Consider the following 24,746-nt stretch of genomic DNA (forward strand, 5'->3'; position numbering starts at 1 on the left):
ATCTATGAATACTGTGCCTGGAAAAGCTGAAAGTTGTCCAGATTGGGTCAATTTTCTGCATCAAATGAGCATTGGTGGAGAATCTTCAAACACATCTGTATCTGCCTCCAGACTTGCACCACCATCTAGTGGACTCCAGCTTAACCTTCACAATCCTGGCAAAGATAATGAGAGGTCTCTGGAAGGCTACATGGCTGCTCTGGGGCTGGGATAACCCCAGGGAAGGAGCCAAGAAACAGGTGGTGGAGGGGGAAGGGTGAAAACAACCCCCTCCCCACTGCTGAATTCTGAGGTCTCCTCACTGAGCCAGCAACCTTCACCAAGTTGAGGCGTGGCCAGTACTGGAGAAACCACCACTGCCACAACCTTCAGCCCGCTGAAGAATATTCAGCAAAGAGAAGGAAACATCAGATGTTGGAGCCCTTGACCAGCCCTCGCTGTCACCCAGCTCCACAGACATAAATGAAGATGCAGGTCCATAAAGTGCACAGGGTCCCATTCAGGGGAGGGCCTCCTAAGTCTCCTAAGCAGGGACATGTGAGGCAGAGCCTCCCCACCAGAGCCCTTCAAAAAGCACCACCACCCTGTGAGACGCTTTGTGCAGGGGTTGAGAGTGCCTGAGCACGGTGGTGGCAGCGCTTTTCGAAGGGCTCCGGCGGGGAGGCTCTGCCTCACCTGCCACCACGAGCCCGTTTCTAAGGGCCCGATCCTGCCTCACCTCACAGGGCGGCGGCAGTTCTTGAAGGGCTCCGGTGGGGCCCGATCCTGCCTCGCCTCACAAGCGCTCTGTTGGGGAGGATCTGCCTCGCCTGCCACCACGAGCCCGTTTCTAAGGGCCCGATCCTGTCCAAAGGGCCCGATCCTGCCTCGCCTCACAGGGCGGTGGCAGTTCTTGAAGGGCTCCTGTGGGGCCCGATCCTGCCTCGCCTCACAAGGGCTCTGGTGGGGAGGATCTGCCTCGCCCGCCTCCCCACCCTCCACGCGCCCCGGTTTCCAAGGGCCCGATCCTGTGCAAGAGTCCAGCACTGACGCAGCCCGGAGGTGAGGAGCCAAACGGGGCCTCGGTGACCGCCCCCGGCCTGCCCGGGCAGCAGGAGGCGCTAGCCAAGGAGGGCTCCCCCAGCGAGGGGAGCAGATCCCGGCCCCCTGCCCGCGCTGAGAGCCCCCCGACCACCACCAGGGAGGAGGGCGAAGGCCCCGCCTCTCAGCCCGCGCGCCCCCGCCGCCCTGGACACTCAGGCGCGCCCGCCCGCCCCAGGCACGCGCCTCGCACAACCCACCTCGCTGGTTGGCTCGCGCGCGGTCCCGCCGGCCCAGGCCCCGCCTCCTCCCGGCATGCTCGGCAGCACCCGAAGTCGGGCTAGGAGCGTGGAGGTCCGCAGCTCTATGCCCCACAAGGGCCGAGCCGGGCAGGTGCGCCAACCCTCAGGACCGTCTCCATGGCGACAAGAGTCTCTCCCGCCTGGGCCGGCGGGCCTGGCGCGCGCCTCCCCAGTGGGGTCCATCTGCTCCCGGAGGTGGCGCTGCTGGGGCCCCGGGCCGTGCAGGCGCGCCTGGAGGCCTTGCCGGGAGCAAGCCCCACTGGAGGCCCGAGGAGGCCTCGCCCTGCAGGCTGGCTCTGGCCTGGCTGCCACCACCAGCAGGCCCTGGAGGCCCTGCCTGGTCCGCGGGACGTGAGGCAGGTGAGGCTCTGCCTCACCTGCCTCCCCACCCACCGCACCGGGACTGTGTAAGATAACAAGGCTGGCCTCCTTGACGGTATTCTGAGGCCAAGCAGTGCTTTGAGCCCTTGGGAAGAAAGTCCTGCTGCGCACCAGGCACTGTTTCTATGGCCAGCCGTAATGCTACTTTCCTGCTTGCTTCTTCCAGGGAGGATTTCCCAGGTGGTCCCTTCTGATCAGCCCTGGAGGAGGCCAGGATGGACGAGAGGCCTAGAGGCAGTGGGTACTCTGCGGAGGTGCCCCTGCCTGCCACAAGACCACGCGCTCCCTGGAAGAGGGGAGCGGCAGTGAGCAGCACCCCAGGGCCTGCCAGCCCGGCCCCAAAGAAGAAGACCCGCAAGGCCCCCAGGAGAGCCGCTCCCCAGTACCTTGTGCACGAGACAGACAATGACATGCTGCTGATAATTTCTAATGTGGATGAGGCACGAGGGCGGCTGCCTCGGAGAGCGCTCAAGAAGAGGCGGAAGCAGCAGCAGAAGGGGCCAAAGAAAAAGGCAGCAAGCAGAAGGAGGCGAGGGAAGGGAGACACTTTGGCAGAAGGGCAGACTGGGACTGCCAGGGTTCTGGATGAGGGCAGCCAGGCGTTTCCACCCAGCACTAATCTAACTGCTGGCAGCTCCTGGGGCACATGCCTCCCAGTGGAGATCCTGGTACACATATTTCAGCACGCAGTGGCCTTGCAGGGGTCCGTGCCCTTCCTCTGCCGGTAAGTGAAGTAGACTTCTCAGGCGACAAAGGACCGGGGAAAGAACTTGCCTAAGCAGGAGCCACAAATCCTTCCAAGTGGTCACTGTCTTGCCAACCGCAGTGTGAGGATGTCACAGTCACTGCTGCTTTTGTCCCTAGGATGGCCTGCGTCTGCCGGCTCTGGAATGTAGCAGCTTCCAGCCCTGTGCTCTGGCAGAAAGTGTCCATAGGCTATTGCTGGGTAGCACCAGGGCAAAAGCAGTCTCTTGTGATGGAGAAGAGAGTCTGTGGCACCGTGGAGTGGCTAGTGAGCAACAGGTGAGGGTTTGCCTTTCCTGGACAGTAGGACCAGATTCTGCTTGTCCTTGCTGGGCGAGGGCTGTGTGACTCAGTCTGCTGCATGTTCCCACTTGGTCCTCCTTTGGGCTGAAGGGGCCAGGTGCTCTACACGTGGAACAAGGTATCATTATTTCTTGCAGATTCTCCCACCTCCGGGACTTCACTCTCAGTCACTGGAAGAGCCATGTGCCCTTTGTCCTGATGGTGAGCGAGTGTGATGTAGTCCCATTTGCTCTTGTGCACCCTACAGGTGTTGCCTTCATTCTGTCCAGTGAAAATCCAGGTTTGGCAGCAGGCAGAGTGGTGCAGCAGGTGCCTGTTGCTGGCAGGCTGGCTTAATTGGCAGAGTGCACTGCAGAATGTTGTTGCTAAGGTTCAGAGTGCCTGGCCGTCCCCAGATATCTGCCCACCTTCTGCCAATTATTCTCGCTTTCTTGGTTGTTTCAGGCCATTGGCAGATCTTGCCCCCGCCTTGTGTCTCTCAAACTGTCCCACTGCAGTAAGGTGACCACAGAGTCCTTGTCCGTGCTGGCGGAATGCTGCTCTCAACTGGAGAGTCTGAATCTGCAAAATTCCCAGGTGAGGGCCAGTGCTGCCCTGCAGCTGCAAGGTGGTGTCGGCAGAGGGGCTTGGGGAAGAGAGGGCAGCTGGGGCTTCAGTGAGCCCCCTTGGTCCTAGTCTCAGAGAGATGCTGTCTTGTAGGTTTGCGCATGGATCACTAGAGCCACTGTGTCTTCTCTGTTTCCCCAGGTTGACTCATTGGCCGTAGTAAATTTTCTAGAAGCTACTGGCTCCCGCATCCGACACCTCTGGTTGACATACAGCAGCTCCATGAGCTCCATCATTGCTGTACTTTCGGTAAACTTGTCTTTGGAGGATTTGGCCTATTGCAGGGGTGTCCAAAGTTTTTGGCAGGAGGGCCACATCATTTCTCTGACACTGCCTCGGGGGCCGGGGAAAGAAAGAATTAATTTACATTTAAAATTTGAATAAATTTACATAAGTTTACATAAATTAATATATTAAAGATGAATTTATATGAATGAATGAAGGTCTTGCAATAGTTCAAGGTCTATAAAAGGCCTTGCACATAGCAAGGCTGACCTTTCCTTTGCTGCCAGTACTGCATCACAGACATGAAACAGCAAGTAGTGGAGGAAGCCCTCATCCCACAGCTCATGCAAAAAGGTCAAACAGTTGCCTTTATGCTGAGAGCAGTTGTGTCGGGCCAGTGCAGGCTGCAACAAATCTCTGGAGGGCCAGAGGTTCATTGGCGACTGGGGGCTCTCTGAGGGCCGCATTGAGAGGTCTCGAGGGCCGCATGTGGCCCCAGGGCCGGGGTTTGGGCACCCCTGGCCTATTGCACTGTGTTTTCTACATGCAACTGGACTGCTGAATGAGGGGAGACATAAGCAGAGACCTGCTGAGTTCTCCATCCTGCTTCCTACAGTGGTCAAGCAGGTGCCTGCTAATAGGGCTGCTGGTCACCAACAGGGGAGTTGCCCTCCAGGGCCCCATGGATCTGGGAGTGCTGGCTATAAGAACAGCCCCACTGGATCAGGCCATAGGCCCATCTAGTCCAGCTTCCAGTATCTCACATTGGCCCACCAAATGCCCCAGGGAGCACACAAGACAACAAGAGACCTGTATCTTGGTGCCTTCCCCTGCATCTGACATAGCCCATTTCTAAAATCAGGAGGTTGCACATACGCATCATGGTTTGTAACCCGAGATGGATTTTTCCTCCAGAAATGTGTCCAATCCCTTTTTAAAGGTATCTAGGCAAGATGCCATCACCGCATCCTATGGTAAGGGGTTCCACAGACCAACCACACGCTGAGTAAGGAAATATTTTCTTTTGTCTGCCCTAACTTTCCCAACACTCAATTTTAATGGATGTCCCCTGGTTCTGCTGTTGTGTGAGAGGGAAAGGAGCATCTCTCTATCCACTCTATCGTTCCCATGCAAAATTTTGTATGTCTCAATCATGTCCCCCCTCAGGCACCTCTTTTCTAGGCTGAAGAGGCCCAAACACTGTAGCCTTTCCTCATAAGGAAGGTGCTCCAGCATAGTAATCATTTTACAGCCCAATCCTATTCACACTTTCCTGGGAGTAAGCCCCATTGAATCTAATGGGACTTACTTCTGAATAGACATGCATAGGATTGGACGGTTAGTCACTCTCTTTTGCACCTTTTCCATTTCCACTATGCTCTGGGGGTTTGGGCATTAACAGATCAGGCTGGCCACCAACCCTTGAAGCTCCTTGAAGTTTCTAAGTGCCTGCCTTTGCCTTCCAGAGCAGCTGCTGCCCCAGCCTGCAGCTTCTGGAAGTGAACACAGAGATCAAGCAGAGCAGCCAGCACTTCCAGCTCCCCATCGAACAGCTCCAAGCAGCCTGTCCACACCTGCAGGTAGAAATGTTGCTGCATGCAAATGGACTAACCTGCGGATCCCTCAGGTCCGAAGTGGGGGGGGGAACTCTGGGGGCCTTTGGAGAGGCTATTGTCTGTTCTTGTGCTGGTGGGACAACAGTCTGTCAATAGGGGGCAGGCAGGTAATGTCAATTAGATCAAGGTCAGGTTTGAACTTTGCGGTCTGTGCTGAGTTGCAGTGATATTTCCAAAACCCAGAATTGAAGCACGGCCAGAGCAGGGCAGCGCTTGGCCTCCATTGTCTTTTGAGGTCAGAGGGGAATTTAAGGAGCTGCAGCAGGATGCAGGATTTCCCCACAGACACCTGCAGATTTAGAAGAGTGGGGAGGAACAGTGGAGAGCTCTTATTGGGGAAAGAAGAGCACAGGCAGCAGAGGTGTATGAAGCATGGCTGTTCTGGGTCCAGTACCTGCTGACCACCTGCCATGCTGCAGACCTTGTCCAGGTCCTACTTGGACACTGAAAACAATCCCAGATCATTGGGCAGACAGACACTGATGGCATCTGGTCTGACAGTGCTATTGCAGAATCCCGCTAGTGGTGCCCATGAGCAGTCTGATTGGCTGAGTGCTCCACAGGCCGGTCACAGTGAGCCGCCAAAGACCTCTTGTATCGCCTTCTGAGTCTGGATGGGGCAGGCCCTGAATGGCTTGGTGTAAATGCAGCATTGTCGGAGCAGGATGCCAGAGTGGTGCAAACAGGTGGCTCCCCAGTAGTGCAGTCCTCCCCCAGCTGTTTCATTTCCTGCAACTGAGTGAAAAATCAGGGAGCCACCCTGGCTTTGGAGCTGGGAGGAGGGAGCACAGTTTCCTCATTCCAGGAATTAGGCCGAACCATAGCAGGATAGGAAGATCTGCCAGACTGTCAGGAGCTGTAAGCTTCCACCCCCCCCCCCCCAAGCACACTTGTGGAGGTTAGGGGCTCTCGCAAGTCAAAATCCTGTCAAGTTGTGATCTGACCATGACAACGCTCCATTGTCATGAGACCAAACGCAAGTGCCAAGTGAGGCCCATGGTGTCCACACACTCTTTGGCCCCTGCAGAAGCAGGGCCTCAGGGTGGACCCTGAAGTTCCCAGAACACCTTAGAGGACTCCCTACACTGTGCCTGAGACCATTCAGGTCAGCTCCGACAGGGTGATGGGGCAGCAGGGAGGTTATGATGAATGCCCTATTTCTTCCCATTTCCTGCCTACTTCCCTTTTTGGGGTACAGCTTCTGATCTCCCAGAAGTGCCTGTGCTGGCTCAACTGCTGGGACGTCCTCCCACAGCAGCCTTTGCCCTCATTTGGCAGCGCCGTTCCCAGACAGCACTGTGCTGGAGGTGGACTTAATGGTCCTCTGTGTCTGGGCTGGCCTGAGACTGGCAGGTACCCACTGACTGGGTGGCCCAACGTGCCTGCCCAGGCAAAAAGAATGGGGGTGGAGTGGCTGGGGCCTCTCTCTCATCCAGTCGGGCAGCCTGATGATAGCATCAGCCCCGGGTGTTTCTTGGGTTCAAGCACAGGGTGCTTGGGTGTGTTGCCAGCTCTGCTGCTGGAACCATTACAACCCCTCCTCCTCAGAGACGCAGGGACGGGGTTCCCAAAACTGCAACAGCTGGCAACAGGGACTGTGTTCCAGTAAGTGAGTTTTGTTTCCTTTGTTCTTTTTCCTCCAAGTCAGCCTGCAGACTTCAGCAAACTCCCAAAGTTTGCAGGTTGTAAAGTCTGAAGTTTGCCTGATTTTGTGTGCTTTGCTCTTGAGCAGCTTCTTGGGTCCCTCTGCTGAGCACTACTGTATTACATCCAGTTTGCCTGAGCCGGCCTTTGTGTCATCCAGCCAAGATCAGGCCTTTTACAACATCTGCTTGCTATACTTTTCTGTCCGCTTTCCCCATTTAATTCTTGGGGGGGGGGGGGCGTTAATAAACTGGCCATTTTTTTACTTCTGCCTTGTTCATAGCTAATTCGGTGGTGGTTTGCAGACGCTATTTGATACTAAAATAAGCCCCGCCTGGGTTTTTACTTCCATTCTCTGTTAATGTATGATTGTTTATCATATTTATATTCTGTGTGTTCTCCTGGGGGAGGTGGGTTTTCCCAGTCCCTGTCCCCCCCCCCGGCCTTGGGATGATGGCAGATGGTGGCCAGTTCAGTCCCCCACTCAGCTGCTGATCCAGCAAGAAGGGAAAGCTGAGAGCAGGAGGAGGTGCTTTAGTTCTAACCATGGGTGCCACTCCTGTCTCTGCAAGTCTCCAGTGGCCCCTTTTTTGAGAGTGGGCAATAGACCAACCAGTTCTCAGTCTTGCAGTTTTAGGAACAAGCTCCTTAGAGCTGGACAGCTGGGTTGGGCATCAAAATAAGTCCATTGCTCATGACAAGTCCTCCTCCCTGTCCCTGCCTCTGGATGCTGCTGTCTCAGAGACCTGGTGGACAGAGGTGGGAGAGAGCAGCCCCCTCTGTGCCCATCTGTCCAAGTGTTGATCTCGCATGCCAGTTAGACTGGCTGATCCAGACTCTGGCCCTGGTGGTGTTAGTGTCCATTCTGACATTCAGCAGCTGCACCTTCAAGCTGCAAAGCTTTACTGTTGACTGAAAAGGCGACTAGGAGAGGAAGGGCCACTCTTTGGTGGTTTCTCCTCACGGGGTGATGGCCTGCTCTTTCCCCACTGTGGCTATATCAGCTCCTCTCTGTTTCAACAACAGCAGCCACTCCCTGTCCTAGCATAATGAATATCTATCCTGTGCCCCCTGGGCGTGTTGTTTGAAGGGGGATGAGCTTGGGAAGGCTGTTGCATTGGGGCAGGGGTTTGGGCTGTGTGGCTTTCTTCACCTGCAGCTCCAGGAATGAGAGTTCCAGGTGCTGCCCCTGCCTTCACACCTTGCCCTGCCCCTCCCCACACTATTTTCCAGGTGCTGCGCTTGCTCAATGTTGTCTGGTGTCCGAAGCCCACTCCCCGCCTGGCCCCTGGCTCCTCGGGCTTCCCAAGGCTGGAGGAGCTGTGCCTAGCGACCACCTCCTACTCCTTCATTGACGACGGAGTCCTACAGCGGATCCTGTGGGCTTCCAGGAGCTTGCGCGTGCTTGACCTGCGTGGCTGCTTCCGCGTGACCCCAAAGGGAGTGGAGCAGCTACCGTGTCCAGGTGGGTAGCCCACAATCAGGTGCTCCCCTTTCCCTGTGCTCTAAGCAGTGTGAGAAGGCCTGGGTAGCTGGAAACCTGAACCAGCCCGCCCTGCCACTGTGTGCCTGGCAGTGTGAGAGCAGGGAGTTGGCCAGGCCTGAGGCCGAGACCTGCAGGGTAGCAGGTGCCCAGCAGGGGCAAGGCTAGATGGGCCTTCCCCATAACGCTGCGGGCAGAAACAAGAGGTGTCCAGAGCAGAGCTGGCCACCTGTCCCTGGCCCTTCTTACAACAACTTAATTGAAATTTAATTTGGGGTGCTCTTAATTTGGAAAGAGCATTCAAAAGACAGGTGAGTGAGGGCACAGGCCTGGATCCCAAGAAACGTGCCCTGGGCACAGGTATCAAACTCTCATAGGCGGGGGGGGGAGAGCAAACTCCTCTTCTGAGGGGGCCAGCTCGCTGCTGGTGCTGAGGGCAGCGTGGGGCCCACATGTTCCAGAAGCTCCTGTGCTCTGCCCTCCTGACGGATGTGACTGTGTTCTGCAGATTTGGAGCAGCTGTACCTGGGCCTGTACTGCAGTACCAGCAACCTGCTCCTGCCCCTCGAAGGCAGCCCCCTGATAACCTGGAAGTGGAACCACAGCTTGCGCGAGCTGGACCTGACGGGCCAGAGGTTCAGCGAGCAGGACCTGGAGCAGGCCATGACTGCCTTCACTCAGGGAGGGGCCCCTGTTCTGAGCTCCCTCAATCTCACTGGGACCAAGGTTGTCCTCCGGACAGTCAGGTGAGCCAGGCAGAAAGGCTTCCTTGTCCCCACCCCATCCGCGCTAGGCTGACGTGTGTGTCCCTAGTGTCTTCTGTGGACTTGAAGTTTGGAGGAAAAGTCCATCACAGGTTACATGCCATGAGGGGAATGTGCAACCTCCGGATTTTTAGAAGTATGCTACCTCAGAATGCCAAATGTTAGGGAGTGGCACCAGGATGCAGGTCTCTTGTTGTCTTGTGTGCTTCCTAAGGCATCTGGTGGGCCTCTGAGATACAGGAAGCTGGACTAGATAGGCCTATGCCCTGATCCAGCAGGGCACTTCTTATATTCTTACGGCTGCACTGCCTGCCTCCCTCTACCTCCTGCCCCTTCAGGAAACTACTTTGTCTCTCTTCCAGGGGTCGTTTTGTTTTCAGCGATCTGCGTGTGTGAGTGGCCCCTGACGTAGCTGGAGGCACCTTTGCAGCCACAGATAAATTCATGGTCCAGGGACTCTGTGTGTGGATGGATGTATGGATTGGGGGGAACTCCAAGCTTTTGCCGCCAGTAGGTGTAACACACTTGGAGGCAGAGGAATTCCCTCTCTTGCTCACCTGGGCAGTGCCAGGAGCTGTCACTGACTGCAACCCTTGGTTTGTGCAGAGAGCTTGTGGAGCCAGAGGACACACCATAGGCTGCTGACTACCTGTGCAGAGCACGAGTCACAGGCCAAGTTTGCTCCCAGCACTGAGGGCTGCTCTGCCTCTGAGGGAAGTCAAGTTTGGGAGCCCACAGGCCCAGAACTGAACCAGTCTGCAAGTTGGCAGGCCTGGCCTTTTCCGCAATCTTGTCACCCGCCAGCTGCCTTTCTGGGGGGTTGGGAAGACTGCCTGTAACTTCCTTTGGACCAGGCCCGCCTTTTTGCCTCAGCACCATTTCTTTGTAACTGGGCTTTGGTGGGAGGGCGGCCTGTGGAATTATCTCCAAGCCTCATGGTTGTTCAAGGCTGTCAGCAACAGGGAGAGGCCCGTCCTTTCCTTCACAGTCCCAGACAGTCCAAACTGGGATGGGAGGAGGTTTCTGGCCTTGGTATTGGGTGTGTCATGATGGTCTGTCACACCTTGCCAGTTCTCTGAACTAGCAGTTGGGGACAGGGCAGGTGGGGAGTTCAGGGTATGATTAATGCAAAGTCTTTCTCTCCCCCCCAGTGCCATTATTGCCAGTTGCTCCACCCTCAGCTACCTCAACCTGTCATCTTGCCGCCATTTACCACGGGGCACGAAGAAGGCCTACCGAGGCCCTGATGAGATACGACAGTGTCTGCACCAGCTCTTAACCAACTCGGAGGAGCCAGCCGAACTGGAGGAGGCCACTTAGCAGCTGCCTCTGCAACTCCAGGGGCTCAGGGATGTCTCCACATGCCTTGGCAAACAGATCCTGTGCCTTGGCCAGCACAGTGCTCCTCTGCTCCCCTGCAGGGCTGCTGGGCGGCAGAAGAGAAGTTGGCGGATTCTCGCTGCACCAGGGACTGATGCTGCTTCCAGTGTGGGGCGCCATTCAGGATTTCTCTTTTTTCTGTCTGATTTCTATTTTGTTTTCTGGCAGAATGAAAATGGCTCCTGTTTCCACATTGGGTGTAACATTGTTCTTCCTCTGGATCCTGGGGCTGAACTACATGTCACTGGTCACTCCAGGGGAAGTTGTCCAGATGCATCTTGATCCCTGTCTGTGGGACCTGTGTCTGGCCTCAAGGAGGGGGAAGCTGCAGTGCTCACACCTGCACAGCTTGGAGGAAGCTGCTTCTTGACCCCAGTGGATTGGGCTCCCCAGAGCAGTGACATGTTTCAGAAGGCACAGAATGGTCCTCTGTCCTGTACGTGACCCAAGTGGCCTAAATTGATCTGGCACTTGATGGCACAAATGCTACATGACCACCCCTCTGCACACATTCATTGCTGCTGGTGGTGCCAGATTCCCTCCAAACAACACACAGCCTTTCCTAGCAGGTGCTTGTCAAGGCATCGTCTCTTGGGTCCTAGCAGCTCCATGCCCAGGCTGTTGCAAGCTTTGCCTCTGTGTGGCTGCGGTATGCTGCGGCTACCTCTCAGCCTCTTTGGAACATGCTCCTCTCAGATGTGGCCCCAAAGTGCTGGGGAATGGGAAGCCAGAGACCACAGCCTGCCAGGTCTTCGTACATCACTACTCCTTTGCAGGGCTCAGTACTTGAGTCCGACTGCAGTGAAACAAAGAGACTGTGTCCTTTTAAGAAAAGGTGCAGGAACTTCAGGGGCAGCTGAGAGACAACCATGTCACAGGGTGCTCTGGCAGTGGCTCTCTCCCAAGAATGTTGGACTGTAGCTGCTTGCTGTGTGTCCAGATGGATCTGGCATGTTGTGCTGTCATTTCTGGCAGACACTCGCCTGTGGCATTTGGGTGAGACTTTCCTGCCTGCGTGCCCCTCTTCAGCTTGTTCAGGTGTTCTGGTTGTGATTCCAGAAGCCACTCACTCTACTAGGGAGTCTGCCTTTGGGTATTGAGAACTGAGTTGTTAAGGGCTTGAAAGGGTCTTTTCACCGTTAATCACACTTTATTCTTGTAAAACAGAGAAACAACAGCTGGAAGAAACCACCAGAGTGTGTGTTTAATTTTTTTGTCCGGCCTTTGCTGAGTTCCAGGCTACTGACAGTCCACCATGAACACAATAACCACAGATTAAAGATCAATAAGTCACCGGGCCCTGATGGCATCCACCCAAGAGTTATTAAGGAATTGAAGAATGAAGTTGCAGACCTCTTGACTAAGGTATGCAACTTGTCCCTCAAAACGGCCACGGTGCCAGAGGATTGGAGGATAGCAAATGTCACGCCTGTTTTTAAAAAGGGAAAGAGGGGGGACCCGGGAAACTATAGGCCGGTCAGCCTAACATCCATACCGGGTAAGATGGTGGAATGCCTCATCAAAGATAGGCTCTCAAAACACATAGATGAACAGGCCTTGCTGAGGGAGAGTCAGCATGGCTTCTGTAAGGGTAAGTCTTGCCTCACAAACCTTATAGAATTCTTTGAAAAGGTCAGCAGGCATGTGGATTTGGGAGAACCCATGGACATTGTATATCTGGACTTTCAGAAGGCGTTTGACACGGTCCCTCACCAAAGGCTACTGAAAAAACTCCACAGTCAGGGAATTAGAGGACAGGTCCTCTCGTGGATTGAGAACTGGTTGGAGGCCAGGAAGCAGAGAGTGGGTGTCAATGGGCAATTTTCACAATGGAGAGAGGTGAAAAGCGGTGTGCCCCAAGGATCTGTCCTGGGACCGGTGCTTTTCAACCTCTTCATAAATGACCTGGAGACAGGGTTGAGCAGTGAAGTGGCTAAGTTTGCAGATGACACCAAACTTTTCCGAGTGGTAAAGACCAGAAGTGATTGTGAGGAGCTCCAGAAGGATCTCTCCAGACTGGCAGAATGGGCAGCAAAATGGCAGATGCGCTTCAATGTCAGTAGGTGTAAATTCATGCACATTGGGGCAAAAAATCAAAACTTTAGATATAGGCTGATGGGTTCTGAGCTGTCTGTGACAGATCAGGAGAGAGATCTTGGGGTGGTGGTGGACAGGTCGATGAAAGTGTCGACCCAATGTGCGGTGGCAGTGAAGAAGGCCAATTCTATGCTTGGGATCATTAGGAAGGGTATTGAGAACAAAACGGCTAATATTATAATGCCATTGTACAAATCTATGGTAAGGCCACACCTGGAGTATTGTGTCCAGTTCTGGTCGCTGCATCTCAAAAAAGACATAGTGGAAATGGAAAAGGTGCAAAAGAGAGCGACTAAGATGATTATGGGGCTGCGGCACCTTCCTTATGAGGAAAGGCTACGGCGTTTGGGCCTCCAGCCTAGAAAAGAGACGCCTGAGGGGGGACATGATTGAGACATACAAAATTATGCAGGGGATGGACAGAGTGGATAGGGAGATGCTTTTTACACTCTCACATAATACCAGAACCAGGGGACATCCACTAAAATTGAGTGTTGGGCTGGTTAGGACAGACAAAAGAAAATATTTCTTTACTCAGCGTGTGGTCGGTCTGTGGAACTCCTTGCCACAGGATGTGGTACTGGCGTCTAGCCTAGACGCCTTTAAAAGGGGATTGGACAAGTTTCTGGAGGAAAAATCCATTACGGGGTACAAGCCATGATGTGTATGCGCAGCCTCCTGATTTTAGAAATGGGTTATGTCAGAATGCCAGATGCAAGGGAGGGCACCAGGATGAGGTCTCTTGTTATCTGGTGTGCTCCCTGGGGCATTTGGTGGGCCGCTGTGAGATACAGGAAGCTGGACTAGATGGGCCTCTGGCCTGATCCAGTGGGGCTGTTCTTATGTTCTTAGATGTAAAGTTTCTGTCTAGTCCCAGAAGTGAGGACCAGGAACAACCAACTTCAGCAGTAATTCTGAATCAGAGCCAGATTATAAGGGGTGCCTGAGTGCCTTTCCTTGTCATTTTCCCCTGACAATCTGAGAACATGGGCTGGGGCAGGCCTCACTCAACCACACGTTCTGCAGTACTGGAATAGCCCCAGAGCTGTGCCTGCTACAGGCTTCTACACTGCCACAGCTGCTGTCCTTTTTCTCTTGTAAAGGGGCAGAAACTTCCAACTGGGTCTCTCCTCTCTTTCTGATCCTTAAGATCCTCTATGAGGAGGAACTCCTGAGGAACCAACAGCTAGAATGGAGCCTGGTAGTTCTTTAGGACCAAGAGCAGGTTAAGTACCTTCCCTCACCTGCCTCTCCTCCTTCTCCTGAGCTATGCCATGAGACTGCGTCAGCTTCCTACGCCATGCATTACAGAGACACCCTGGACCATGCCTAGTTGAGGCAAGGCCACTCTTTAAAAACAGAGAGAACTCCACACTTCTAGTGGGTCCTCAACTGAGCACAATCTAGGAACAATGCAGCAGACCACCCAGCTAGTCACAGTTCCCTCTACTGGGTGGGAAAACAGGCTGAGGGCCTTGCCTCCTGGTTGAGATGCAAAAACCTTAAAAAGGCCAGCTTCAGAGCCTGGTGCTCCACATCCATTGGCTCTGCCTGCACCTGTTGCACTCTGCCTTGCTGTCTGTTGGTGGAGCTGTATCCTACTAGTGCTGTCTCAAGCCTCCCCCCTTCCAGCCTCCACCCAAGCCCCACTGTGCCAATTGGCACCCAGGATTGGTAGCAGCTGCAACTCTTTTTCCTTCTCCCCCCATCTTCCTGAGTACTGCCAAGCTCTGAGCCAGTGAGGGTCGGTTGACTGAGCTTGTTGGTCGCTTCTCCCTCCTTCCCCAAGTGCCCACTGAGAAGTCCCCTGGGCCCTGTGGCCTCGCTGTGTTCCAGGGGCCTGCCTCCTTGCAATGTAAGGATTTTCTTGGGGTCCAATTTCCACCTCCCAGCCCTCTCTCGGCCCAGGGTCACTTGACATTCTCCCAGCTATTTGGGAGTTGCTCCCATGCAGCTGGAGGAACATTTGAATGACCTCACCAAGTCCTTGGCTATGTCAGGGTGCTCATGCCAGGGGAAAGATGCATGCACTCAGAATGAACATGTAAAAATGTTCTCTTGGTTACCCAAGATCTGCTGCTGGGTCTGCATGACTGGAAGACACTCTAAAGCAGACGATCTATGGGTTACCAGGTGTGACAGCAAAGGCAGCAACAGTGCAGATGGACTCTGGAGCGATGATGGCCCAGGTTGCTTGTCAGGTGATCAGAACAGAAGTATATATTCATGTACCTAAGCAAGGACAGCCTTGATTTTCTGGCCTTCGTGTGGGGCCGACAGAATTCCAGTTTACCTTAATGTAGAAACACAGCTTGGCAACCAGTCCCTTCAGAAACAACCATGATGAAAGAAATGCAGCACCTGGATGGCCCATGACTCCAGCCACAGTCTGGAGAGCAGCAGCCTGGCCCAGGCCACGGTCAGGTGTGGTGCAAGGCCGGACTTGGTGGCAGGTGCAGTTCCAGCCCTCGTGAGTAAACACCCTCTTTCATATTTTGCAGGGCTCACAGCAGCCTTTGCAGGTCATGAACAGAGAAAGCAAAATGAAGGAAGCTGAGTGTCATGTGCTGTCCTCTTCTGTGTCCTGCTCCAAGGACTAAAGCTCCTCAGATCTGAAGCTCCAAATTCTCATTGTGTGGAGCCTGTGACAGCACCATCCTATGCATGTCTATCTAGAAGTAAGCCCCATTGAGTTCCATAGGACTTACTCCAAGGAAAGTGCATTGAGACTGACTGAAAGCAACTGTGATTGAGGTGAAGCCATATACCCGTCCTTCGCTTATCCTTGGAGCAGGGCATGAACCCCACCCTAGACAGGTGCTGCTGCAGCCCCTGCCCATGCGCTGTGAGTAAACTCATATCCTTGGAGAGCAACTCGGGAAGGCAGGTGGTGCGCAACTTGTGGCGAGTGCAGGAACTGAAGTGGGGCTTCTTGGAAACAATCAAGGCCCCTGAGCAGATGCTTTTACAGTCAAAGGTCGCTCTGCTCCTGTCATTGGTACATGCCTAGTTTCCATGGGAATGTGAGATTCTGTTGTCACAGTTGCTATGGAGCCCCCACTGTGCGACTTGCACTACAGGGGGCTGCTGACTGCTTGGAGTTGTTGGGCCTCTGGGTGCCTCACCAGTTCTGCCTCCCGTGAATAACAGGAGCCTTTGCCAGGGTCAGTGATCTGTGCAGAAAAGAGCATTAGAGACTTGAGGGTGCCTGGGGAGCTGGAACGGGTCTGTTTTCAGACATATGTGGTTGGGACACAAGGAAGGGGAGTTCAGCAGAGACAGTTGGTTCCAGAGCACCAGAAAGCCTAGAGTCCAGCCAACTCTCTCAAGAGGCAAGAACTTGGTGTTTTCCAGGCTTCTCAAGGACAAATAGATTTGGGGAAAATACCTTTGGGCCATTTTTTTAAACCTTGGGGCAGGCTTCTGGAATTATTTTAAGCCAGAATTCTTGTGTACAAGTCAGCCACACCTGCCTACACACAAGTACTAAGAAGGCTGAACTCTGCCCTGGTGTACCATTTCCCATAGTGCTTCAGGGGAGACTGATGGGTGCATGAGGGAGCTTATCCACTGCTGCCCCACATGGCTTCTGTTTGAGCAGAGGGGGACAGGGTTGGGGTGGCAGTGCAACCTGGTCACTCCAGATGGAAAAAGGGTGCTTGTCCATCACTTCCATGTGAAGCTCCTTCACCCTGCTCAGGTCAGCTGCTCAGGGCAGCAATGACCATAGTAATGTCCAGCCTTTCTCAGCAAATAACCCAGAGCAAAAGCAGCAGCTGGAAAAGAGCAAGAAGCAGGTCAACATGGCTCATGGAACATAAGAACAGCCCCACTGGATCAGGCCATAGGCCCATCTAGTCCAGCTTCCTGTATCTCACAGCGGCCCACCAAATGCCCCAGGGAGCACACCAGATAACAAGAGACCTCATCCTGGTGCCCTCCCCTACAAAGGCCATGTGGGGAGTCGGAGGGGCAGCCGTGGAATCTCCATTGCGTTCCTTGCCCACCACCCGACAGGTGCTCCCTCTTTTTCCAGCAGTGCCTTTGGGGGAACAAGAAGCAGCCAGGCTGATGTGGTGCTGGACCTGCCCCCCCTGCCATGTCTCTTCTCAGGGGTCCCCTCTCCCTCTGGGGCTGTTACTTTGGCAGCTCAGAGAAACACCTGACTGACAAGCTCCAGGAGAACAAGTTCTTCCCATTCCAGGTGCAGCAGCCCAAAGGTGAGAGCGAAGGTTTGGCTGAGTGGGGGGGGGGGGAGCAGAGCCTCTTCACTCCTGCCCAAGGGGACGCTGCCTGGAGAGCCTTGTCCTTCTCTGAGTAGGGCAGCAGGTGCGGGTCTTTGCTCAGCAGAGGTGACAATGAAGCCACAGTGAGGGATGATCTGCCACTGCCACTCTGCACCACCTCTGCTAGACCTCCCCCACTGGATGACCAACAGAGAACTGTCCCCTTCCCCTGTACTTTTTCCAAGCCCTGCTGCTGCTGCGCCTTCCTCTTACCGTTGGGGTACTGCTTGCCAGGAACCAGAGGGGAGTCGGTGGCGGCAGCAGCAGTGGATGGGGGTCCTCCTTTGCACCACGATCAGTAACTGTGGTGCTGCTGGGGACAAGGAACTTGTCTGCTCACTAGTTCCTGGCACTGAAGTCTGCTGGGAGCTGATGCACAAGCACATTTTCCAGCTCCTGGGGGGAGTGTGTCATTGGGGTTCCTCCCTTAGACTTTTGCCCCAGGGCGCCCCCAAAGTTGGAGCCGCCACTGAGTGGAAGAGTGCAAGAGAAGTGCAACCTGGCAGGGGCAGTCAGCCCCACCATTGTGCGTGGGGGTAAAGCAGCCAAGGAGAGGGTGGTCATTCTGGAATCTGACCGAATTCTGCTGGGATTATCCTTAAAATGTTGCCTCTTCTCCCTGTCCCACCCCCCAGTGTTTGTGATGGAGTATTATAAGGACATGATCTGGAAGGGCTCGCTGCTTTTTGTGATTTCGCTGGTGACCAGCATCATCTACTTCAAATCAAAGCAGGTGGGTGCTTGATCCTTGTTGTTTGTGATGCTGCCGACGTCCTCATCGCTGCTGCCAGCACAAAGTGCTTTCTTTCCTCTGTGTGTGCATGTGTGGAAGGGATTGTCACTCCCAAATTGGCCTTTTCAGCCACACTAGTAGCTGTTCCAGAACCACCTTTCAGAGCGCGATACCATAGTCTTTCGAGACTGAAGGTTGCCAACAACTATTGTGTATTGACCTGCCTGTGTGCTTTTCTTAAATCTGGGGATCTGGACAGGATGCTTGGATCTGGGTGGCCAACCATTTGTGTTGTGCTGAATCCTTGCCCGCCCTGGCTGATGAGCTCAGGGATGTTAGGCCTGGGCACCTGGGCAACAGAGGTGATCATCCTGCCTGTCTCTTTGAGGGAGGGAGGGGTAGCTGCTGCCAGAGGTGAGGCAGCAGAACATCTCATTCTTGAAGCTGATGCCTGAGCACATGCCAGCACTCCAGCCACTGGTTTTCCTGGATAGGTGTCTTGACCCAATTCTACCTGGCTTCAGATGGGGCTTTGGGACAGAAACAACCTTGGGCATACTGGTGAATGACCTCCTCTGAAGTCACTCTGGGGTCACCCTCTGGGGCATGGAGAAGGGAGCTCAACCCTGTTACTTCTGAACTTCTTAGCGGCTTTCAGCACTATTGACAATGTCTTTCGGGTCAACCCTGTTACTTCTGAACTTCTTAGCGGTTTTCAGCACTATTGACAATGTCTTTCGGGACTGCCTGCGAGGGGCAGGTGTTGGAGGTGATATATAAAGGATTGAGCTGTGGAGTCATCAGCATGTGGATGACACCCAACTCACAGTGCACTCTTGCCCAAGTCTACTTAGAAGTTCCATTGCATTCATTGGGGTATACTCCAGGATAGTGTGCATAGGACTGCAGCCTCAATCTCACTGTTTTGTCTGATCCTGGAGAGCAGAAACCCTGAACTGGTATCTGACAGCTGCGGAGGAATAGAAACTTAATCTAAACATAAGAACATAAGAATAGCCCCACTGGATAGGCCCGTCTAGACCAGCTTCCTGTATCTCACAGCGGCCCCACCAAATGCCCCAGGGAGCACACCAGATAACAAGAGACCTGCATCCTGGTGCATCTGACATAGCCCATTTCTAAAATCAGGAGGTTGCACATACAGATCATGGCTTGTAACCCATAATGGATTTTTCCTTCAGAAACTTGTCCAATCCCCTTTTAAAGGTGTCCAGGACAGATGCCATCACCACATCCTGTGGCAAGGAGTTCCACAGGCCAACCACACACTGAGTAAAGAAAGAACCAGGGGACATTCACTAAAATTGAGTGTTGGGAGAGTTAGAACAGACAAAAGAAAATATTTCTTTACTCAGTGTGTGGTTGGTCTGTGGAACTCCTTGCCACAGGATGTGGTGATGGTGACTGGCCTGGACGCCTTTAAAAGGGGATTGGACAAGTTTCTGGAGGAAAAATCCATTACGGGGTACAAGCCATGATGTGTATGCGCAACCTCCTGATTTTAGAAATGGGTTATGTCAGAATGCCAGATGCAAGGGAGGGCACCAGGATGAGGTCTCTTGTTATCTAGTGTGCTCCCTGGGGCATTTGGTGGGCCGCTGTGAGATACAGGAAGCTGGACTAGATGGGCCTATGGCCTGATCCAGTGGGGCTGTTCTTATGTTTGCCCTTACCATGGATTTGTACAACGGCCTTATAATATTAGCTGTTTTGTTCTCAGTACCTTTTCTAATAATCCCAAGCATAGAATTGGCCTACAATCCCAAACAAGCATAGAATCCCAACCAAAACAGGTGCTGTTAGCTGGGTATTCTGCTGGTCTGGAAGATGGTAATCAGCTTGTCCTGCATGGGGCTGCCCTCTCCCCTTTTAAAGAGCAGGCCCACCATCAGGTCTGCTCCTTGTTCAGGAGCTGCTCCTGGAGGCCGAGCTGGCCTCTGTTTGGCAGCCAGTGGGTTAACCAGGGCTAATAGCTGGGATCACATCACCCCAATTTTCCGTGGATTGCATTTTGGCTGCAAGCACTTCAAGTTGCTGGTTATGAGTCACAATCTTGAAAGCCCTAAAAGGTTGGTGTCCTGGATACCTTAAAGACGTACTTTCCCATGTGCTCCAGCTCAAGTCCTGCTCTGGGTGCCCTGTTCTTTGGTGGCCTGCTCTGGGTGCCCTGCCTCTTTGATGGGGGTAATCCCCCCCCCCCCCATGGAAATTCAGTTGTCCTCTCCACACTTTCAGGAGAGCTGTAAAAGCCTGGCTCTTTGGTTTGGATTTTGGAGGAGAGGGGGACTGAGCCTGCCCCCCCCCATGGTGGATTTTGCTTCGGCTAATGCTGCCCTTTAATCCATGTTTCTGTTTTCTTTTTACTTGGGTTTATTTCACTGTCAGGCAGGACATGCAGGGCTGGCATATTATAAAAGAAATGTCACAAAAGGTGACCTGCACAGGGGTCTCCGGGGCGAAGTCCTTGGGGGCCTTGCGACTGCCGGCTGGCCAGTCCGGGACCACAGGCTACTCTGTGCTCTGCATCTCTCACCCCTTGGCCCCCCTCTCCTGACAGGACTTCCAGGACTTCTCTGCCTTCTTTGCTGCCGGCATGCTGAGTGGGCTGTGGCTGGTGGCCAGCAACATCCACAGGCGCAGGCTGATCATCAACCACATCAAGGAGACCTACCAGTTCTACATCAAAGGCCGCCTCTGGCATGAAGGACCCTTGCACCAGATCTACGTGCGACTGGTTGCCCAGCGTGATGGTGAGGTGGGGCTGGGGGAGAGAGCAAGGGGGTTCCAGACAACCCAGTAGCTCTTCCACCAAACTCTTCCTCTCCTGCCACCCCTCTGGCCTGCTCAGGACCCCTCCTCCAAACTCCTCTCCTTACTGGTCTGATCCGGTCCAGGTTTCCTGTCATGGATCCCCCAAGCATCTCCTTTGGCGCTCTCTGGCCCTGTGGGTGAATACAGATGCTGTTTCCCAGGCGGTCACTTCCCTCTGGCTGCATCCTGCCACAGGGCTGTTGAGATTCTCCTCACCACTTGGCAAGGCCAGCACCTTGACAGCTGCTCAGAATTAGACTGAGAGCTGGCACAGTCGCTCTGCAGCTTGTGTAGTGTGATGCACTCAACAGGTCCGGTTAGTAACTTGGCTATTATATTTAGACCAACTGAACATAAGAACATAAGAACATAAGAACAGCCCCACTGGATCAGGCCATAGGCCCATCTAGTCCAGCTTCCTGTATCTCACAGCGGCCCACCAAATGCCCCAGGGAGCACACCAGATAACAAGAGACCTCGTCCTGGTGCTCTCCCCTACATCTGGCATTCTGACTTAACCCATTCCTAAAATCAGGAGGTTGCGCATACACATCATGGCTTGTACCCCATAATGGATTTTTCCTCCAGAAACTCGTCCAATCCCCTTTTAAAGGCGTCTAGGCTAGACGCCAGCACCACATCCTGTGGCAAGGAGTTCCACAGACTGACCACGCGCTGAGTAAAGAAATATTTTCTTTTGTCTGTCCTAACCCGCCCAACACTCAATTTTAGTGGATGTCCCCTGGTTCTGGTATTATGTGAGAGTGTAAAGAGCATCTCCCTATCCACTCTGTCCATCCCCTGCATAATTTTGTATGTCGCAATCATGTCCCCCCTCAAGCGTCTCTTTTCTAGGCTGAAGAGGCCCAAACGCCGTAGCCTTTCCTCATAAGGAAGGTGCCCCAGCCCCGTAATCAGCTTAGTCGCTCTCTTTTGCACCTTTTCCATTTCCACTATGTCTTTTTTGAGATGCGGCGACCAGAACTGGACACAATACTCCAGGTGTGGCCTTACCATCGATTTGTACAACGGCATTATAATATTAGCCGTTTTGTTCTCAATACCCTTCCTAATGATCCCAAGCATAGAATTGGCCTTCTTCACTGCCGCCGCACATTGGGTCGACACTTTCATCGACCTGTCCACCACCACCCCAAGATCTCTCTCCTGATCTGTCACAGACAGCTCAGAACCCATCAGCCTATATCTAAAGTTTTGATTTTTTGCCCCAATGTGCATGACTTTACACTTACTGACATTGAAGCGCATCTGCCATTTTGCTGCCCATTCTGCCAGTCTGGAGAGATCCTTCTGGAGCTCCTCACAATCACTCCTGGTCTTTACCACTCGGAAAAGTTTGGTGTCGTCTGCAAACTTAATTCTTGTGTAGTCTCCAAGGGAAGCCCCATGAACAGTGCGCGGCAGTAATCCAAACAGAATGATGGCAGAGCACTTGTTCACTGTGTTGGCCCATGAATGCTTTTGGTCCCATTTAGTCCCTAGGAGCATTTGGAGCTTTGCCTGTCCTTCTCATTCCAGCTCATGGCAAACTCTTCTACAGCCTGATCATCAATGGATACCTCTTGGAGGTCCTGGTCCTGGCCGATCTGTCGGACAAGTATGAGGTGAAGATTTCTGGGGGACCTTTTGGGGACCACACACAGTGGGGGCAGCCACCTTGGCCCCCTTTGCCATGGAGGCTCCCTTCCTTCACCAGCCACAAGGCAGGCAGGAGTCCAGCAGGTGCAGCTCCCTGCAGTATATTATATTCACCTGGTGGTTTGAAATCTCCCTCCTAAGAACTGCCTTGTATGCGGAAAGAACGTGATCAAGGCAGCTGCTCTGACTTCCTCCCAACTTGGATACCTATTCTGAGTTTCACAGAAGGCTCAGGGCCCAATCCTTAACAGTGTGTGCTGGCTTACTACCAGCCCACACTGTCACAAATGTGCTGTAAGGCACACCTGCAGCCCTCAGCGCTGGCCCAGTGCCAGTGCAAGCTCAGTGCTGGCTGGCGCTGGGCTAGTGCCAGTAGACCACCGCTGCTCTGCCACTCCACCCAAACTGCTGGACGGCGGAGAGGTAGGTGGGGATGTGAGGGGGGAGGAGGCGTTCCAGGGTGGAGGGAGGCAGGGGGATGTTGGGGAGTGAGCAGAGGGGAAGTGTGCCAGGGGGAGGGAGCAGGGCAGAAGGGAGACTGGGCTGGCAGAGCTCCTCTGCCTCCTGAGCCTCCACGTCAGGCCATGAGCCCGACACAGAGGCTCTTGATTCTATGGCAGCCCAAGGATTGCCGCAGAATCAAATAGCTCCATTGCGCGGCTACTTGCCTTACCCGGGGGAAGGGACGAAAGTCACCAGTGGCTATCCTGTCGCGCACAGGATGCTGTGGAAGCCATTTCGGTGCTGCAGTAGTCCAAGTGCAACAGGCAGCTCAGGATTGGGTCTGCCTGGCTGGAATCCTGTAACCCACTCATGGGAGCAGTGGTGTAGCTTAGGGATCTGGCACCCAGAGGCAGGTGCCCAGAACACTCCTGCCTGGGAGGGGTGTCCAGAATGTGATCTGAGGTGCAGGGAGGCCTCCTTAGGCCTCAGAAGGACTGTTGGAGGCCTTGGAAAGGCACTTCCGATTTTTGAAATGGACCCCCCGCTCCCTCTTAGCTATGCCACTGCATGGGACTAAGCTCCATTGAACACAGTGGAACTTCTGAGTAGATGTGCATAGGATTGTGCTGTTAATAAACTATCCAGTCCTGCAAAATATTTAGCTGTTTATCCATATACTATCCATTTAAACAATATGAGAAGTAAGAGAAATACCAAAGAGCAGTGGTTCTCACTCCTTTAGCACTGGGACCCACTTTTTAGAATGAGAATCTGTCACGACCCACCAGAAGTGATGTCATGACCAGAAGTGACATCATAAGTAAGAAAATTTATAACAATCCTAGGCTGATATCCTACCCACACTTCCCAGGAGTAAGTTCCATTTTACTATCATTGTTAAAAGCATCTTCACAGTAGCTGGTTAAAAGTACAAATGACATTTGTGACATTTCCCCAAATGCAGTCACATACCTATACATCACACATATTAAAAATAAAATATTGAAATAAATGGGGACCCACATGAAATTGGCTCACAACCCACCTAAGTGGGTCCTGACCCACAGTTTGAGAAACACTGCCAGAGTATAGAAAGAGCCATGCTTATGGGGGGGGAAGGGGGGATGGGATCAATGAAAACTAGAGGCCTTCCTCCCTCTGTTTTAGTCAAAATATGCCCCCTGCCCCATAGACTCTTAAAAACAGTATTTCAGGCAAGAGTGTTAAACTCATTCTAGTGGGCCCAACAGTACTCATGGCACCTGCTGAGGGCTGGAAGTGACATCATCAAGCAGGAAGAGATGTCACTAAGTAGATGTTAGCGAGAAATTAGCATTTTGTTCTCACATAGAAATTCATGAGCTGCAAATGACAGAAAATATGCAAATCTTCCTAATATTTGTTGCTCTTTCAGCAGTGCTGTTTCTGCCAAGTTGTCACCTTGTGGCTCAGCAGTGGAGGGGTGCTCTGTGAAGTGAGGCCTCAGCAGAAGCAGCGCTGCTGAAAGGGCGGTGCTGGGCAGCCCAATTATCATGGGGGGCATAGAAAAAGCTTCCTGGAGCCAGTCCGAATCAGGGTAAGGGTTAGGGGAGAAGGTGGGGCTTCTGGGGAGGAGAGACCCCAGGCTGTGGGCAAGGGCACTGGGTGGCCCTCCTGACTCACTTCTCTGCTGCCACTTGCAGGAGATCAATGTCCTGGGGCGCCGCATCGCACGCAACCTCACCCTCAACTACTTTGATTTTGAGGATATCTCTGTGCGCCACGTCATCCGGCACAAGCCCCCCGAGACTTTCAAGCAGGAAGAGGAGGAAGTGGAGGGGATGGAGAACGTGAATGTGTGAAGGGGCTGGGCTGGGCTGGGGAGCGCCTTCCGGGTGTGCACTCGGCTGTGTCTGGGGTTGTGGTGGCTCTCTTGGCCAGGGGAGGTTTTGTGCGCAGTGGTAGGCTCAGTCCTGAGGGGGTCCCTCACTGACACCTGGCACAAACAGCACCCCTCCCACGAATTCATCTCCTGCACGTGCCTCCATGAAATGAACTGGGAGTGAACCACAGGACTCTTGTGCAGTTCTGTGGATTTTGTGCCGGAGGACTTGGTGCGGGGTCAGGCCCTCTGGCCCAGATCCACCTGTGTCTTCCCACCCCAACCCGCTGCCATGAATGGTGCCCCAAATCTGCCCCCTGAGCTGGCTGCCCCAGGGTTAGTCACTGTCAACTACGAAGGGTCAGA

General features: G+C 53.6%; 2 protein-coding genes across 3 annotated transcripts; both read left to right on the forward strand.

Annotated features, from left to right (window-relative positions):
• Positions 1-1,348: 1,348 nt before the first annotated feature.
• FBXL6 (F-box and leucine rich repeat protein 6) lies at positions 1,349-11,647 on the forward strand. Of its 2 annotated transcripts, XM_066624600.1 has the most exons (10): positions 1,349-1,413; positions 1,870-2,427; positions 2,568-2,726; positions 2,888-2,951; positions 3,195-3,326; positions 3,498-3,605; positions 5,048-5,161; positions 8,075-8,306; positions 8,833-9,070; positions 10,240-11,647. In XM_066624600.1, exons 2-10 carry the CDS (start codon positions 1,919-1,921, stop codon positions 10,406-10,408), a joined length of 1,725 nt encoding a protein of 574 aa, XP_066480697.1. In that variant the 5' UTR covers positions 1,349-1,413; positions 1,870-1,918; the 3' UTR covers positions 10,409-11,647. The 2 variants fall into 2 exon arrangements, with proteins under 2 accessions (XP_066480697.1, XP_066480698.1); XM_066624601.1 differs by lacking the exon at positions 3,498-3,605.
• Positions 11,648-16,664: 5,017 nt separating this feature from the next.
• On the forward strand, positions 16,665-24,360 carry TMEM249 (transmembrane protein 249). The gene is made up of 5 exons (XM_066623068.1): positions 16,665-16,785; positions 17,487-17,584; positions 20,163-20,355; positions 21,956-22,041; positions 24,202-24,360. The coding sequence occupies exons 1-5, from the start codon at positions 16,665-16,667 to the stop codon at positions 24,358-24,360; spliced, it is 657 nt and encodes a 218-aa protein (XP_066479165.1).
• The last annotated feature ends 386 nt before the right edge of the window (positions 24,361-24,746 follow it).

Source organism: Tiliqua scincoides, chromosome 4 (assembly GCF_035046505.1).
Source record: "Tiliqua scincoides isolate rTilSci1 chromosome 4, rTilSci1.hap2, whole genome shotgun sequence".
Classification (NCBI taxonomy): domain Eukaryota; kingdom Metazoa; phylum Chordata; class Lepidosauria; order Squamata; family Scincidae; genus Tiliqua; species Tiliqua scincoides.

Coding starts and splice junctions, on each gene's coding strand:
- TMEM249 (XM_066623068.1), top strand. CDS start 16,665: ATGTCTCTTCTCAGGGGTCCCCTCTCCCTCTGGGGCTGTTACTTTGGC. Junction 20,356..21,955: donor ACTGGTTGCCCAGCGTGATG/GTGAGGTGGGGC, acceptor TTCTCATTCCAG/CTCATGGCAAACTCTTCTAC. Junction 22,042..24,201: donor ATCTGTCGGACAAGTATGAG/GTGAAGATTTCT, acceptor TGCCACTTGCAG/GAGATCAATGTCCTGGGGCG.
- FBXL6 (XM_066624600.1), top strand. CDS start 1,919: ATGGACGAGAGGCCTAGAGGCAGTGGGTACTCTGCGGAGGTGCCCCTG. Junction 2,727..2,887: donor GAGTGGCTAGTGAGCAACAG/GTGAGGGTTTGC, acceptor TATTTCTTGCAG/ATTCTCCCACCTCCGGGACT. Junction 3,327..3,497: donor TGAATCTGCAAAATTCCCAG/GTGAGGGCCAGT, acceptor CTGTTTCCCCAG/GTTGACTCATTGGCCGTAGT.